The sequence below is a fragment of the Anarhichas minor genome, unplaced genomic scaffold (assembly GCF_050575085.1).
Source record: "Anarhichas minor isolate MPS153535 unplaced genomic scaffold, ASM5057508v1 ptg000086l, whole genome shotgun sequence".
Lineage (NCBI taxonomy): Eukaryota > Metazoa > Chordata > Actinopteri > Perciformes > Anarhichadidae > Anarhichas > Anarhichas minor.
The window spans coordinates 299,315-315,676 of NW_027466532.1; the positions used below are offsets into that span (position 1 = coordinate 299,315).

General features: G+C 45.2%; 1 protein-coding gene across 1 annotated transcript in view; it reads left to right on the top strand.

Annotated features, from left to right (window-relative positions):
- Window positions 1–16,362, top strand: part of LOC142938499 (voltage-gated potassium channel subunit beta-2-like) — a 125,689-nt gene that overhangs the window by 8,148 nt on the left and 101,179 nt on the right. The window contains exon 3 of the mRNA XM_076081714.1: window positions 6,170–6,207. Coding sequence (XP_075937829.1) covers window positions 6,170–6,207 — 38 coding nt within the window. The remainder of the gene's footprint in view (window positions 1–6,169; window positions 6,208–16,362) is intronic.

The following is a 16,362-nucleotide window of genomic DNA, read 5'->3' on the forward strand; positions in this document are numbered from 1 at the left end:
TTTCTCTCTATCTTTCTGTCTATGTTTCTATCTCTCTGCGTGTCTCTCTCTCATACAGTCATTCAGGTCTATGAGATTTTGAGAGGACTTTTCCCTTTCAAAATGTTCAGCTCTTTCAGGAGAGGGGTGCTTTGACTTTTCATATTTGTAATCTTTAAACTTTTTGAAGCTATTTGCAATTTCCTTTCGAATGGGATCTCTATGGAGAACATCTTCAAATCCTGTTAAACTTCTTCAACTTTCAAAGCCTTCTTCCTCATAATTTCAGCTACAGATACCATAGTTAGACATTTCAACTAGAAAGGTTTTCAGCAGTGCAGTTGAAATGTTTTCGGGCTTCAACATTTTTCAGATGGGTAGTCTCCCATTTCTTAATTTTCAGCAATTTTTTTACAATAAATTTTAGCTTTCAGCAGGAAATGCATTTTCTAGTAATAATAATAATCTTTATCCAAAAGTTTGGCGCACTTCTCCTCACACATCGTTGCCAGCACCTGCGCAAAAAGTATACCAAAACGTGCGGCCTGATCGGGAATAGTGTGCCAAGTATTTTTCGGAGAGATTCGCCCAGCGGTTTTTAAAAAAATGGAGCAACATTTCTCCATTCACTTGAATGGGGTTTCGGCGTGAAAAGAGCTAAAAAAAACACTTAACTTTGGGCCCATATTGACTAGCCACACATTTAACGTAGAAAAATGATTCAAAGTTTAAAACGTAGACAAAATGCTGCACTTTATTGAGCCAAATGGGCTTTGTGATAGCTAGCACAGTTTTCATACAAATTAAGTTTCAGGAAAATTTGGGGTCCATTTCAGATTTTATAATGGGTGTGTATTGCACGGAATGTTCAGCGCTAGAGTGAGGACATAATAATAAAAAAAAGCCCCACAGAGTAAGAGTATCTTAACATTAAACTGAATGAGGTTCATGTTCAGAAATGTTAGGTCTTTCCATCACAAATACAGAAATGTAATTTTCAAATGTATCTCAAGCAAAGATGTATATCTCCAATACAGAAATGACGGGAGCGATTTGTTGACTAGGGTTGGGGATAGGGTTGGAAGAAGAAGCGATATCTCAACTGAACCTCAATGACACTACCGGTAATATTGGCATGTGTATATATATATATTGCGACGTCTTCGGGCAGTAGCAGCCACACTGTCAAAATTTCTTGTGGAATTTTCTAGTTCGGTGTGGCTTTGTAGTACAAAGGCAGTAAAACTGCCTGTGCCAAAGCACACTGTATATAATCCATCGGGCTTAATAATATTTATCCGCCAGAAAGTTTTCCGCGCTTCTCCTCACACAGCGTTGCTGTATTGTATTCAATGTATTGGTTATTTTATATGTCCTTTAGCAACACCTAGTGGCGATTGTGAATAGCTGCACTCAACAGGAAGTGAGCGAAGTGTAAATAATCAGAGTAACAGGAAGTGATGTTGAAGAAGTGCTGTGTGCCCATGGACTCATTGACTGAGCATCTCAGTGTTCAATCCACATAATCCTGTGCCTTGAAGGCCACAAAATCGGCTTCATCTGCAAGTGTGTTACTATTTACAGTTATATTAACATGTTTATATTCATATTTCTTTGGTTTGTATTAGTAGCATTTATACTAATGTACTAGCTATTATTAAGTACTTACAAAGGCACTTACCTTTTGTATTGTTTGTGCTCTTTTTCAGTTTTACAAAATTATTACATATTTTCCACCATTAAACCTTGAAAATACAACAACCTGTCTGTTCCTTGGAGGATACGGTGCTGGGAAATATATTTGTATAGGCTGTATTAGCTGAAAACTACATTTTACTAAAACAACTTTTAGTGAGGACAGCACAGTTGCCAACACCTGCTCAGAAAATACATCAAAACGTGCGGCCTGATCAGGAATCGTGTGCTATGTATTTTCTAGAGATATTCGCCCAGCCGTTTTCCTGAAAATTGTGAAAAACTGAGCAAAATTTCTCCATTCACTTGAATGGGGTTTCATCGTGAAGACAGCAAAAAACTTAACTTTGGGCCCACTTCGACTAGCCATACTTACAAAATGATTTTTGATAGCTAGCACAGATTTAAGACGGCGCCGCAGATGGCTGCCTCGGTGTGTTGGTGCTCATTGTTTTGTGTTGTTTTTGTTGTAAATACTGTTTTATGCTGCGATATCCGGAGCTCTTTCACCAGAGACGAGCTCATAAACATCAGGGGAACAACTCCAGCGGACTTACAACCAACTTTTTTGTTAACTTCTGTGGAATTACTGGACATTCTCGTCAAAAATGCGCTCACCTTAACTCATGCAGTGAAATGCCGGAGGAGAGGGAAACGTGCTGGCGCGCTTGTGCGTCTCCGCACAAGTGGATTTCGTACACCGCTGCCGGGCATATTTCTTTCCAACGTCTGCTCACTGTGAAACAAACTGGACGAACTTCAGCTACTGGTGGAGACTTTTTTTCATCCTCCGTTTTGTGCTTCACTGAGACCTGGCTCTGTGGATCGATACCGGACTCCGCGTTCCAGCTGTTCAGAGCAGACCGCGACGGTAAATCGAAGGGTGGAGGAATCTGTTTCTACTCCAACAGCAGCTGGTGTAACGATGTCACAGTGATTCTAGAGCACTGTTCTCCTGATCTGGAATCTTTCATCATAAACTGCAAACCCTTTTACTCCCCCCGTGAGTTCGCTTCATGCATTCTAGCCGATGTTTACATTCCGCCGCAGGGTAACGTGCAAGAGGCACAGCGGACACTCGCCGAACAGATACGGTGTGTGGAGCGGACCTACCCGGACTCTTTAGTTATTGTCCTTGGTGACTTTAACAAAGGAAACCTCAGCCGTGAACTCCCTAAATAAAGACAGTTCATTAAATGCTCAACCAGAGAGGAGAACATTCTAGATCACTGTTACACCACAATCAGCGGGGCCTATCACGCCGTCCCTGGTGCTGCACTGGGACTCTCTGAACACGTCATGGTCCATCTGATTCCTGCATACAGGCAGAAACTCAAGCTCTGTAAACCTGTAGTGAGGACATTCAAGAAGTGGACCAGTGAAGCTCTGGAGGATCTTCGGGCGTGCTTGGACTGCACAGACTGGGATGTATTCAGGACTGCTACCAACAGTCTGGATGAGTACACAGAGGCTGTAACTTCATATATCAGCTTCTGTGAGCACAGCTGTGTTCCAACAAGCACCAGGGGAGTTACAACAATGACAAACCCTGGTTTATAGCGGAACTCAGAAAGCTAAGGCTGCAGAAAGATCAGGCATTCTGGAGTGGGGACAAGGACTTGTACAAAGAGGCAAAATACACTTTTAGCAAGGCAGTGAGAGATGCTAAACGTCTGTACTCTGAGAAACTGCAACACCAGCTCTCAGCAAGTCAGCAACTCAGCAATACTCTGCTTCTGTCTGGAGAGGCCTCAGACAGATCACCAACTACAAGCCAAAAAACTCCCACTCCATGAACGACCTCCGCCTGGCAGACGAGCTGAATGAGTTCTACTGTAGATTTGAAAGACAATGGGACAGTCCTGACTCCATCCCTCACAGCTCCATGGCTCATGCCTCTGCACCACCCATCCCAGTGTCCCCCCCACCCACCTCCCCAGTGACGACTCTCTCTATTCTGGAGAGTGATGTCAACAGGCTTTTTAAAAAACAGAACCCCCGCAAAGCAGCCGGCCCAGACTCTGTCTCCCCCTCCACCCTGAAGCATTGTGCTGATCAGCTGTCTCCGGTGTTCACAGACATCTTTAACACCTCCCTGGAGACATGCCATGCACCAGCCTGCTTTAAGGCCTCCACTATTATCCCCGTCCTCAAAAAACCAAGGATCACAGGACTCAATGACTACAGGTCCATCGCCCTGACCTCTGTGGTCATGAAGTCTTTTGAACGCCTAGTCCTGTCCCACCTAAAAACCCTCACTGACCCACTCCTGGACCCCCTGCAGTTTGCCTACAGAGCCAACAGTACTGTAGATGATGCAGTCAACATGGCCCTTCACTTCATCCTCCAGCATCTGGACTCCCCAGGAACCTACGCCAGGATCCTGTTTGTGGACTTCAGCTCTGCCTTCAACACTATCATCCCGTCTCTGCTGCATGACAAGCTCTCCCAGCTGCACGTGCCCGACTCCACCTGCAAGTGGATCACAGACTTCCTGTCTGACAGGAAGCAGCACGTGAAGCTAGGAAAACATGTCTCAGCCTCTCGGACCATCAGCACCGGCTCCCCCCAAGGCTGCATTCTTTCCCCTCGTCTCTTCTCCCTGTACACCAACAGCTGCACCTCCAGTCACCAGTCCGTCAAGCTCCTGAAGTTCGCAGATGACACCACCCTCATTGGACTCATCTCTGGTAAGGATGAGTCCGCCTACAAGTGGGACACTGACCATCTGGTGACCTGGTGCGGTCTGAACAACCTAGAGCTCAACGCTCTAAAGACAGTGGAGATGGTTGTGGATTTCAGGAGGAACGCAGCCCCACCTGCCCCTATCACCCTGTGTTACTCCCCCGTCGACGCGGTGGAGTCCTTCCGCTTCCTGGGCTCCATCATATCCCAGGACCTCAAGTGGGAGCTGAACATCAGCTCCATCACTAAAAAGGCTCAGCAGAGGATGTACTTCCTGAGGCAGCTGAAGAAATTCAACCTGCCAAAGACAATGATGGTGCACTTCTACAGAGCCATCATTGAGTCCATCCTCTGCTCCTCCATCACGGTCTGGCACGCTGCAGCCACCGCCAAGGACAAGGGCAGGCTGCAGCGCATCATTCGCTCTGCCGAGAGGGTGATTGGCTACAATCTGCCGTCCCTCCAAGACTTGTTCGCTTCAAGAACCCTGAAGCGAGCAAGAAAGATTGCAGCCGACCCCTCTCACCCTGGACACAAACTGTTCGTGCCCCTTCCATCTGGTAGGAGGCTGAGGTCCATCAGGACCAAGACCTCACGCCACATGAACAGCTTCTTCCCGTCTGCAGTCGGGCTCATTAACAGAGCCCGGGTCCCCCACTCACTCTGTCATCCCCAGGACAATTTCCTTCCCTCCCTACTACTCCCCTGCACATCACTTCATATTTAAATACACTTGTCACTTTTACATTACACTTGTTTACAGTCCTGTTATCTGTTTGTAGTGCACTTTATCTTATGTTCTTTTAAATTCTATTGTAAATTTTAATGTTTCTATTTCTTGCACTGTTGATTGTTGTTTATTGTTCAATGTTATTGTCTAATGTTATGCACCACCTACCATGACAACTTCCTTGTATGTTACATACATTGGCAATAAACGGTTCTGATTCTGATTTTCATGAAGTCACAGATTAAATTTCAGTAAAATTTTGGGTCCGTTTCACATTTTATAATGGGCGTGTATTGCACGGCTCGTTAAGTGCTAGAGTGATGACATCACGGTCAGAGTGGAGCAGAGCATGAAAAGTATTCTGTGATTTTTACGAACAAATTGCGCCCATTTTGATGTATTTTTTGCGCAGGTGTTGGCAACGCTGTGTGAGGAGAAGCGCGGCAAACTTTTGTACTTTTGCCCGGAAGCATATGATTAAGTCAGCAGGATTATAGTCAGTGTGCTTTGGCACAGACAGTGTAACAAAGTGCCACAAAGCCACACTGAATGAAAATAATGAAAAAACCAAATTGAGGTACTCACTAGTCAAAGCTCACTTTTTATTCTACTATAACACTTCTTCAGAGGCCAACAGTATCCATGGAAATATACTGGCCCCTGGACCTCTGTTCCAAAGTAAATGCACAGATGTGCCCCGAAGTTTTTTTATTGCTCAGTTTTATGGTCACACTAGACCCTGTTATAGTAATAGAATGTGTACAGTAATTTTTTTAAAAATACTTTAAAAAGTCTAGATTATTGCTCAGTAAATCATACTTACCTTGTAGAGATAAAAATAGGTACCCGGTAGTTAAAATATAACTACAGTATAAGTTCTTTGTAAGATCCAGAATACTTTCCCCCTCATGTCATAACTTTATATTTTGTTCCCCAGTACCACATATATGTTATTGGTACGCTACTCTAGTGGCATACCGTGAGTACAACAAATTACATTGTAATTATGGAGTAATTACATTGTATGTTGCAGGCTGTTGCAGGCTGTAATCTAAAGCATTACCTTTCATTTTTGTGCAGGCACGTGGGTCACCTTTGGAGGTCAGATAACGGATGAGGTAGGAGAGAATACCTGCAGTCCCATGTAATCCAGGCTGAAGTTTAACAGGATGTAACAATGACAGAATAGTTTCACCAAGTAACCTACATTGACATCTTGAATACAAAGATTGCATTACCATGCTGACAAGCGATTTCACAAAGAATGGATTGTGGCTGTTGATACCACCACAAAGTCATTGGAACAACTACCTCCCCTGGTCTGATTCACAAAGGATTTTGAGCATTTCATATTACATCGCAAACATGCCCATAAAGTTTTGCAGCCGAATGCAATTTTGGTATTTTTTTGAAATTCTGATTGCATTTATCCATTTGGTAAAGTATAAATGTTGCCAGTGCATCAATTGCAGATTGTAGAACAATCACAGAGAGAGAAAGAAAAATAGGACCTGTGGGTTTAATTTTTCTAACTGACGAGGTGCAAAAGCATTCCTCAAAACTTCAGTCAACGAATTTAAAGTGACACAGAGAAACCATATTTGGGATATCCCAATCAATCAGTGCTGTTGTTTAAATACATCCAAATATTTTATTCTTGCAGGTTTAGCTGCTGCAAAAGCAAACAATCCTTTCGTGAATTTGCCCTCAGTGTGTCAAGAGCTCATTGAGCAAAATTCTCTTCAAAATGGCAACTCATGGTATAAAAACATACCTCAACTGTCTACATTTTGTGAATCCTCATAACATTCAGTTTGAAGAACATTTTGCAGTGCATCTTGTGACTATAACTTTAGATCAATACATCTAAATGCAATTATACAAGGTGTAATCTGTTGGTTGTCTTCTGGTCTTCAGTGACTATCACACTTTTCCGTCCTGGTGATGCAATCTGAGTGTCGGCTGTGAGTCAAAGATATCTGTTGTCAAGAAAAGGGAAAGTTGATTTGCTGCACACTTTTATAACATCCATATTCATATTTATCAAGTCGAACAAAGTCACGATACATTTGTGTTAATGTTAAATTTGAATGCATTTCTTTTTTGATATCGTAATCACGCAATTTTAATGTTAGTCGAGTCCAGGTTATGTAACTGAAGTCCATACTTTTTCCTGAGAAACTACATTTCCTTAGATGTACTTTGTGTTGAGTGCTAATTAGTGAACACGTTTTTGGCGAAAATAACATAGAACCTTTTCAAAACAAATACTGCCAATCTAAATTAGTTCAAGAAATAACAACAGACAGTACAAAAAACACACAAAAGGAAAATACAACCGAAAATATGGTAAATCCTGCCCAATCCCAAGACATGGGAACACCACATATCAACAATCCCACCCATGCTAGTTGTGAATCTAAAACATCCTTTACAAAACTTCTGCAGACTAGTCACGGTATTGGTTAGACTGGGCTAGGGACATCAAGGCAGGGTAAAAGTACGAGTCCCGATTGAAACCCTTAGGTACACTCTCAGGAACCAATCTCAGAAGGTTGAAGCTGCAGCTTCTGTTAAAATGGGAACAAAAGAAAACAGTGATCTCATGCAAATGGCTGAAGCCGTAAAATGAATAAATAATGGGAAACTGTGCTGGAAAAGGACCTGGAGTCCCCCACCTGATGTCAGCTGATGAGGCCATGTAAGACTTGAATGGAATTGTACCACACTGTACTACATGATGTCATAGTGTGTTGTGTCATACACTGTATAGACAACCTTACAGCAGTTTGGAGTTTGGAGTAAGAAACCCTTTTTGTTTGCTGTTGAACATTTTTCCCGTCATTTCTTTAACTTTCGTTTTGTCTTTGTTTTGGCTAGTGAACTGTGTTTGTTGTTTTGAGTATTGCTAAACTCTGAAGTTTGAATAAACTCCTGTCTTTGACTTTTGATTCTACTGTATAGTTGGCCTTTTTTGGAAGTGTGAAGAGTGGGGAGTAAGATAGCATGTTATGTCTAGTTTTCGCCTAGACCAGGAACTTAATACCATGCTAAAGACAATTGGGGCCACGATCCAGTTCTAGCAAAGACAGTGGAGCGGTTGTTCTACATCAACTGCATACACAGCACCAGCAGTTAACAGGAAACCAAAGCCATCTTGGACTGATTCGCCAATGGGTGACTAATGTTTCAGCTGTTACTGAACTCCTCCTCTGAAGCACATTCCAAAAGCAGCAAACTATGGCTCTCTAAGAGTAGCATTGAAATACAAGAGCTCACTAAGCTTGAGGTGGAACTGCATTAGTAACACCATGGGATACAGACTTAGGCCCTGGAGAGTTCCTAGCCCACACTGACCGAGTCATGGTCGTCATTCAGGTATTTCTCCTTCTCGCTCTGTGTGAGCTCTGCAACAGTTGTCATGCAGTTGATATGCTGCATTAGGCATATACTTTATGTTTTGGCAGCTAAAAGCACATGAGTGTTTAAACACAATTCCCATAGTTTTCTTCACTTTAATTATTTCACAATCACGTTAATTTGTGATGTTAAAATGTAGGTTCATTATGGAGTTGGATCACTCTCTAGATCAGGGGTCACCAACCTTTTTGAAACTGAGAGCTACTTCAAGGGCACCGAGTAGTCGAAGGGCTACTTGTTTGATACAAACTTCCTGAATAACAAAGTTGCACAGATCACCTTTTAATAATAATAATAATATATAATAATATATTCTCAGAGACTGTCTGATCACATGTCAATGTTAATTATTCCTCACAATAATTATTAAAATTAAAATTAAAATGATTGTGTATTTTGTTCAAAATCACACCTGTTATATTTTTGTACAAATTATCACTTATAACAGTTTTTAGGAAATCATTAACTATCATATCTTCAAATCATGTCTCGTTTGTACTAACCACTACCTTTGTAACATTTTTGAACGAATCATGAACTCTGTCCATGTTTATACAAATGATCAGTTATGTAAGATAAAAAAATCAACTCTTTCACATTTTTAAATGAATCCTATTACATTAGTACTAATCACCAAATTTTGGGAAGTCTGGGTCACATTTGCATTGGGTTGCCGGCCCGTCATGGCGGGAGCCCCGTCTGTTGTTACCGACACCAGCTTTTCTAATGGTACCTTTTTCTCTATGAAGAAACTAGTAAAAAGTCTCGTCTATAGCTGAGGGGGGGATCCAACCGCTTCGGGCGCCTGTGTTCAAACCTCTAGTCTGGGCCTTTTTGGTAGGATTGCGATGCCTCGTCTCTACCCCCGCCACCCACAAGTTGTTGCTCCGCGGCCTGTTCTGAGGATTGACGGACCTGACGACAGGGTGTGCTTGCGGCGGGGGCCGGCTGGGGCCGCGTGTCCGGCGCTAACGGGAAGCGCCCGCCATTCGGAACCTGAAAACCTAGTGCGGTGCGGCGGCCTCGTCCTTTTAAAATCTACATTAATGCAAGCGTTTTTGATTCACAAAGAACAGCAACTAAAATTTTTAGACGGAGCTCCATGGTGACTAGTGCTATTTTTAGACCATGCCATGCGGGCGACTCACGTGGTCCCTGCGGGCACCGCATTGGCTACCTCTGCTCTAGAGCATTACTATTTTTTTATTTGTAAGTATCTTCATTCTCAAGTTTAACATATTGTTGCATTTGACCTCATACAACTCCTCTATGCACCTGCAAACATATACTGTATATGGTCACTCATTTTGGTTTTGGGATTTCATTCACTTATTCTCTTGATTGTTTACCAGAAATGTAGCTGTAGGCAAATTACATGGTGTTATGATCTGTTTGACCTTTATATAGCAGGTTCTTGACCATGTGATGTGTGTAGTGGAAATCTAAAATCAAGATTGAGAAACAAGTCTTTCGTTTATCATAGCATTTGCAAATGGACTCAGATCATACAGAGATCAATGGTCTCCACAGAACTAGAGTGCAATATTAACGTTACATCTGGCTTTTATACCTTTTCTCTAAATGATGTATGTATCATCTGAATTGAAAGGTTAGTTAAAGGTTAAAAAGAAGAGACATTTGAAGGGAAGGTGAGTGTTAATAAAAACAAGTCTTTATATCTATATATCAGTTAGCAGACTCACAGACTTTCAAAAGGCCACAGGAAATGATGTCAGGGTGGACAGAGAGGAAAACGGTTAACTCATAAGAGGTGAAAAAGGTGACAAGCACCTGAACCCCTGTCGGGGGCATGCTCGGGAGAATTTTATTTTAAATATGAGCTTTAAAATGTAGCATTCTGGTGTACTCTGAGGAGAAAATTAAGTGATAAGACAGCATTTACTTTAAGCAAAAAACTAATTTATTATTCAGTTATTAATTAATCAGTATTACAGCTCTAGTTGAACAGCTGGCTAGTTAGCTATTGGCTAAACCCAACTACATGATTTGTCTCATTCTACTTTGAGTTAAAAAAATAACAACCTGCAACCAGATCCGCCGGTGTTCCGGTTTAACGTGAACACGGGGGGTTGCATATTTTATCACGTTACATTTGTTTCCCTCCTAAATCGCGATAATGACGAACGTTAACAGTTGACAAAATTTAGCATGCAGTGGACGTTAGCCTTAAGTTGGAGGGAAATGAAGACGGTGAAGACATCTTAACGCTGATTGGCTTGGCTCTGGGCCGCTGTCAATGTGTGTTTGAACAAAAGGGTGCACAACAGTCATGTGAGAAGGTGATTGGAATCACAATGATGATTGATAAGAGGATACAACATAATCGCCCTCTAAGGCTGCACCCTGGGTGTCTGAATGGGGACCACAGTACTCGTTCTTGGGAAGGCATCATCTTTGTACATGTGATTTTACCTCCTACCACACTGATTTCTGTATGACAATGAGGTTATTACCCTCCTCTCTCTCCCCAGCCACACAAAATGAGTGAGGTGATTGGCTATGTCACTGTCTCAGATGTGCTTGTTAGTAGTTTGGCACACTACTTGTTGGTAGGTGAAGCTTTTTCACCCTCACTGCTTCATTGGTGCACGGATGGATGTAAATTGTCATATGGCTCTTCAATCTGCTTGCAGTGGCTCGCTTGTATCCACGTAGCTCTCTGCCACCATCACTGCCGTCTCTGTGGTTAGCAAAATCTGATATGGCCCATTCCACCTCCAAGATCTCATTTACCATGACTCAATCTCCTGTAGATCGTGCAGGGGGCCTAATGCAGCAGCTGGAAGTGCACCCTGTACCTGCTTGCGAATATTAGAAAGCACAGAGGAGAGGTTTGCACTATAATGCAACATTTCATCTTCAAAGTGGTCAGTGGAGGGCAGCTGTCTCCTCACTGGACCAATACCTGTATTTGAAGGTCTGCAAAACAAAATATAAAATGGGCTAAAATTACTTCTGCTTCTGACTCTTGCCCTCATTTGCAGAAGCATTATAGGAAGAGCCTTAGTCCATGTCAGTCCTGTTTCTACACAACATTTGAACAGTTTGTTTTTCAAAGTACCATTTTCCCTTTCAACAGTGCCATCATGGTATGCTTTGTGTTGTTTTCTATCAATGCTTCCTACTTGTTTCAGTGAATGATAAATGTTGAATGGACTTGTACTTGTATAACGCTTTTCTAGTCTTCTGACGATTCAAAGTGCTTTAACACTACATGCCATTCACTAGTGGTGTCACGGATCGATCCGTGATCCGTTCGGATCACCCCTCACAGTTCGGATCACTTGTGAACCGCGGATCAACTGAGTATTTTACTTTTTTTTTTTTTATAGTGTAATCATAGTGTGTAATAAAGTTTTACTGCTGATGTTCCTTTTCTAGTAACAAGTCCCTGAATATCAATTTTAAAGTGTTAGTGTACAGATATAAAGCAGTAGTGTGTTCACGTGAACGAAGCGTGTCAAGAGTATTTAACGGTGAAAGTCATGGCGAGCGGAGGAGCGGAGGAACTTGAGAGGCCACCGGCGTCTTATAAGTCGCAAGTTTGGGAGCATTTTGGCTTCCCTGTAAATTATAATGACGGGGTAAGGGTGGTAGACAAAACCATTACGGTATGTAGGCATTGTTTACAAAGAAAGCCATACGAACACGGCAATACATCGGGCATGGCCACACATTTGAAGTGCCACCATCCTGGTCTATCAGCGACGGGGGGAAAGCCGCAGCAACAAGGTATCCTCGCAGCATTTAAGAAACCGTTTGTGGCAGAGTCAGATCGGGCTAAAGCCATTACAGCATCAATTGGGGTCTTTATTGCTGCGGACATGAGGCCATACTCAGTGGTAGAAAACAAAGGATTTCAGAATATGCTTAAAGTGCTTGAGCCACGTTACGAAGTCCCCTCACGCAACCACTTCAGTGTGAAGATCGTTCCAGGCCTATATGAAGAAGAAAAGATCAAGATTGTAGACGAGTTATCCAAGGCATCCTTTGTTGCCATCACCACAGACGGGTGGACCTCCAGGGCAACGGAGAGCTACGTGACTGTGACCGCTCACTTCATCACGGCAGAGTGATTCATAGTCCGGTGCTGCAGACACGCCCCCTCTGTGAGAGTCACACAGCCACAAACCTGACGCAAGTGCTGACAGAAGCAGTAGCAGAGTGGAAGCTAGACAGGCCCAATAGCAATATTCCAGTCACCACAGATAATGCCAGGAACCAAACAAATGCAGTCATAGAAGCTGGACTGGGACCACAGATACCTTGTTTTGCACATGTGATCAATTTAGCATCACAAAGGGGAATCTCAGTGAACCAGATGGACCGCCTCCTTGGGAGAATCAGGAAAGTGGTTTTCATTTTTCCACCGAAGCACAACAGCCTTAAGACCAAGCAAGAAATGCTACAGCTACCGTCCCACAAGCTCATACATGATGTCCCAACAAGATGGAACTCCACTTATGACATGCTGGAGCGTTATCTTGAGCAGCAGGCAGCTGTTTACTCTGCACTGACAGACAAGACCCTAAAGAAAAATATCAGAAACATTGTCACTGTCACAGTTCAGCTCCACACCCTCCTCACTCTTATTGTCAGTCACTCCCTCCTCATTAGTCTAAACTCCCTTCACCTGTTCACTCACCTGCCTCTGATCAGTAATGAAGCCCCTATATAGACTCCTGCCTCCCAGACACATTTGCCAGATTGTTCTTCGGTTCTATGCCAGACTCTCCAGCACACTCTCACGGACTGATCTCCTGTTACCGATCCTGCCTGCCCCTGTTCTACCCGCCTTGCCTGACTCCCGGTAAACCCACCAGCCTTCTGATCCTGACCCTGTTTGAACTCTGCCTGCTATATTTGAAGTTGGTAATAAAAGCCAAAGATCTCTGGAATCCGGTGTGTTGCATTTGGGTCCATATACAAACCCGTTACATTACAATCTGGCCAGTCATGGACCCAGCACACACCCCTGCACCAGTGAGCCATTTCGAGAAGGATCGAGGGGGCTCTCCAGCAGCATGAGGCACTGATGACCAACATCGCCACTGAGACACGTCAGTCAGCAGCAACACAGGAGCAAGCTATGGCTGCGTTAGCCACTCAGGTCCAACAACTAACAGCAGCCCTGACCCAGCATGTAGTCTCAGCTTCGCCTCCTGCCCCTCCGACGCCTGCTCCAGCACACGAGCCCCGTGTGGGAACCCCAGAGCGCTATGCTGGAGAACCTGAGGGCTGCAACCCATTCGTCACCAACTGCTCCATCTTGTTTTCCCTACAGCCCTACACGTTTGCCTCGGAGGAAGCTAAAGTAGCCTTCACAATCAACCACCTGACAGGCAGAGCACGACTCTGGGGCACCGCCGAATGGGAGAGGCGCACGCCAGCCTGCTCTTCGTTCCTGGCTTTTTCTGCGGAGCTACGCAAGGTGTTCGGGGCGGTCTCCAAGGGTCCTGATCCTACCGGGGGACTTATGGAACTGCGTCAGGGAGACCGGACAGTTGCTGACTATGCCATTGAGTTTCGTACGAGAGCACGCCTTAGCGACTGGAACTCGGCAGCACAGTGTGAGTTTTTTTTGGCTGGACTCGCTGGGTATATTAAAGATGAACTGATTTCTTTTGATTTAACTGCCAACCTGGATGGCTTAATTGAACTGACTTCCCGAGTGGACAGACGCATACAGGCAAGGCGACAGGAGCGACGCAAGGGAGAGACAGATCGCCAGTCTTCCATCCAGCCTCGAGGTCCTCCAGCAGCTACCAGCATCATCCCAGGGCCTCAACCTGGGGGCGTTGAACCCATGCAGGTGGGGCGCACCAGTCTCATTCCAGAGGAGCGTGAGCGTCGCCGCCGGGGAAATCTTTGCCTGTACTGTGGCCAGGCTGGTCACTTTATATCCCGGTGCCCAGCCAAAGGGCATGGCTCACCAGTAGTAGGGGAGGTACTGGTGAGCCGAACCACAAGACTCTCTCCCAACCAAAGACCCCTTTGCCACGTTCAGCTTCTGCTCGCGAACGGATCCCAGACCCTCACTACGCTCATTGACTCTGGCGCTGACGACAGCATCATTGATGAGGACCTAGCCCGCCAGCTGGGTATCAACCGGGTACCTCTGCCATGCCCTATTCCTGCCAGCGCCCTGGATGGCCACCTACTGGGGACAGTGACTCACCAGACCATGCCAATCCGTATGCTCCTGTCTGGTAACCACCATGAGACTATCCGGTTTGTTGTCCTGCGGTCACCCCAGCATCCATTAATCCTGGGTTACTCCTGGCTCCGCCGCCATAACCCCCACATAGACTGGGCCACAGGAGCCATCCTGGGGTGGAGCTCATCCTGTCACCTGATTTGCCTGAAACAAGCTGCTGCACCCCGGCAGTCAGTCTGTTCCAGCTCTGCTTCGGACCTGTCAGGGGTGCCTACTGAATACCATGACTATCGGGAGGTATTCAGTAAGGTCAGGGCCTCATCTCTGCCTCCACATCGCCCCTACGATTGCGCCATTGACCTGCAACCAGGTACCACTCCACCCAGGGGTCGCCTGTATTCCTTATCTGCACCTGAAAGAGAGACCATGGAGGCATACATAAATTCCTCTCTAGCTGCTGGGATCATCCGTCCCTCTTCTTCACCTGCTGGTGCGGGGTTCTTCTTCGTGGGAAAGAAGGACAAGTCACTGAGGCCTTGCATTGACTACAGGGGCCTCAACGACATTACCATCAAGAACCGCTACCCACTCCCACTCATCTCTTCTGCCTTTGAGTTGCTGTGGGGGGCTACCATCTTCACCAAGCTAGACCTGCGTAACGCCTATCATTTGGTCCGGATCCGAGAGGGTGACGAGTGGAAGACGGCTTTCAACACCCCCACTGGACATTATGAATACCTGGTCATGCCCTTCGGTCTCACCAATGCCCCAGCTGTCTTCCAGGCCCTGGTGAATGATGTGCTGAGAGACATGTTAAACAAACAGGTGTTCGTCTACCTTGACGACATTCTGATTTTCTCCAGGTCCCAAGAGGAGCACATTCACCATGTCCAAGCAGTCATTCAACGCCTCCTAAAGAATTCTCTGTTCGTTAAGGCAGAGAAGTGTGAATTCCACGCCTCATCTGTCTCCTTCCTGGGGTACATCGTGGGACAGGGGATTGTGCAGATGGATCCAGCCAAGGTGTCAGCTGTTACGTCCTGGCCCGTCCCTGACTCGCGTAAACAGCTGCAACGATTCCTGGGGTTTGCTAACTTCTACCGGAGGTTCATCCGTGGCTATAGCACCGTGGCTGCCCCACTCACGGCCCTTACCTCATCCAAAGTGCTGTTCCAGTGGTCACCCTCGGCTGAGGAGGCCTTCCAGAACCTTAACGCCCGGTTTACCTCTGCCCCTATCCTCCAAGTTCCTGACCCAGAGAGACAGTTCGTTGTGGAGGTGGATGCCTCTGATGTTGGGGTGGGGGCCATCCTATCCCAGCGGGCTGCCAGCGACCAGAAACTCCACCCCTGTGCCTTCTTTTCTAGGCGGCTCTCACCTGCTGAAAGAAACTGACATTGGTAACCGAGAGCTGCTAGCTGTTAAGCTGGCCCTTGAGGAGTGGCGTCACTGGCTTGAGGGGACCAGCCTGCCCTTTTTGGTATGGACTGATCACAAGAACCTCGAGTACATTCAGTCTGCCAAGAGACTGAACTCTCGGCAAGCCAGATGGTCCCTGTTTTTTACCCGATTCAACTTTTCCCTCTGTTACCGGCCCGGTACCCGCAACGTCAAGCCTGACGCCCTGTCCCGCCAGTTTGTTGATAAGGGCGATTCCACCCCTTGCAATGACAAT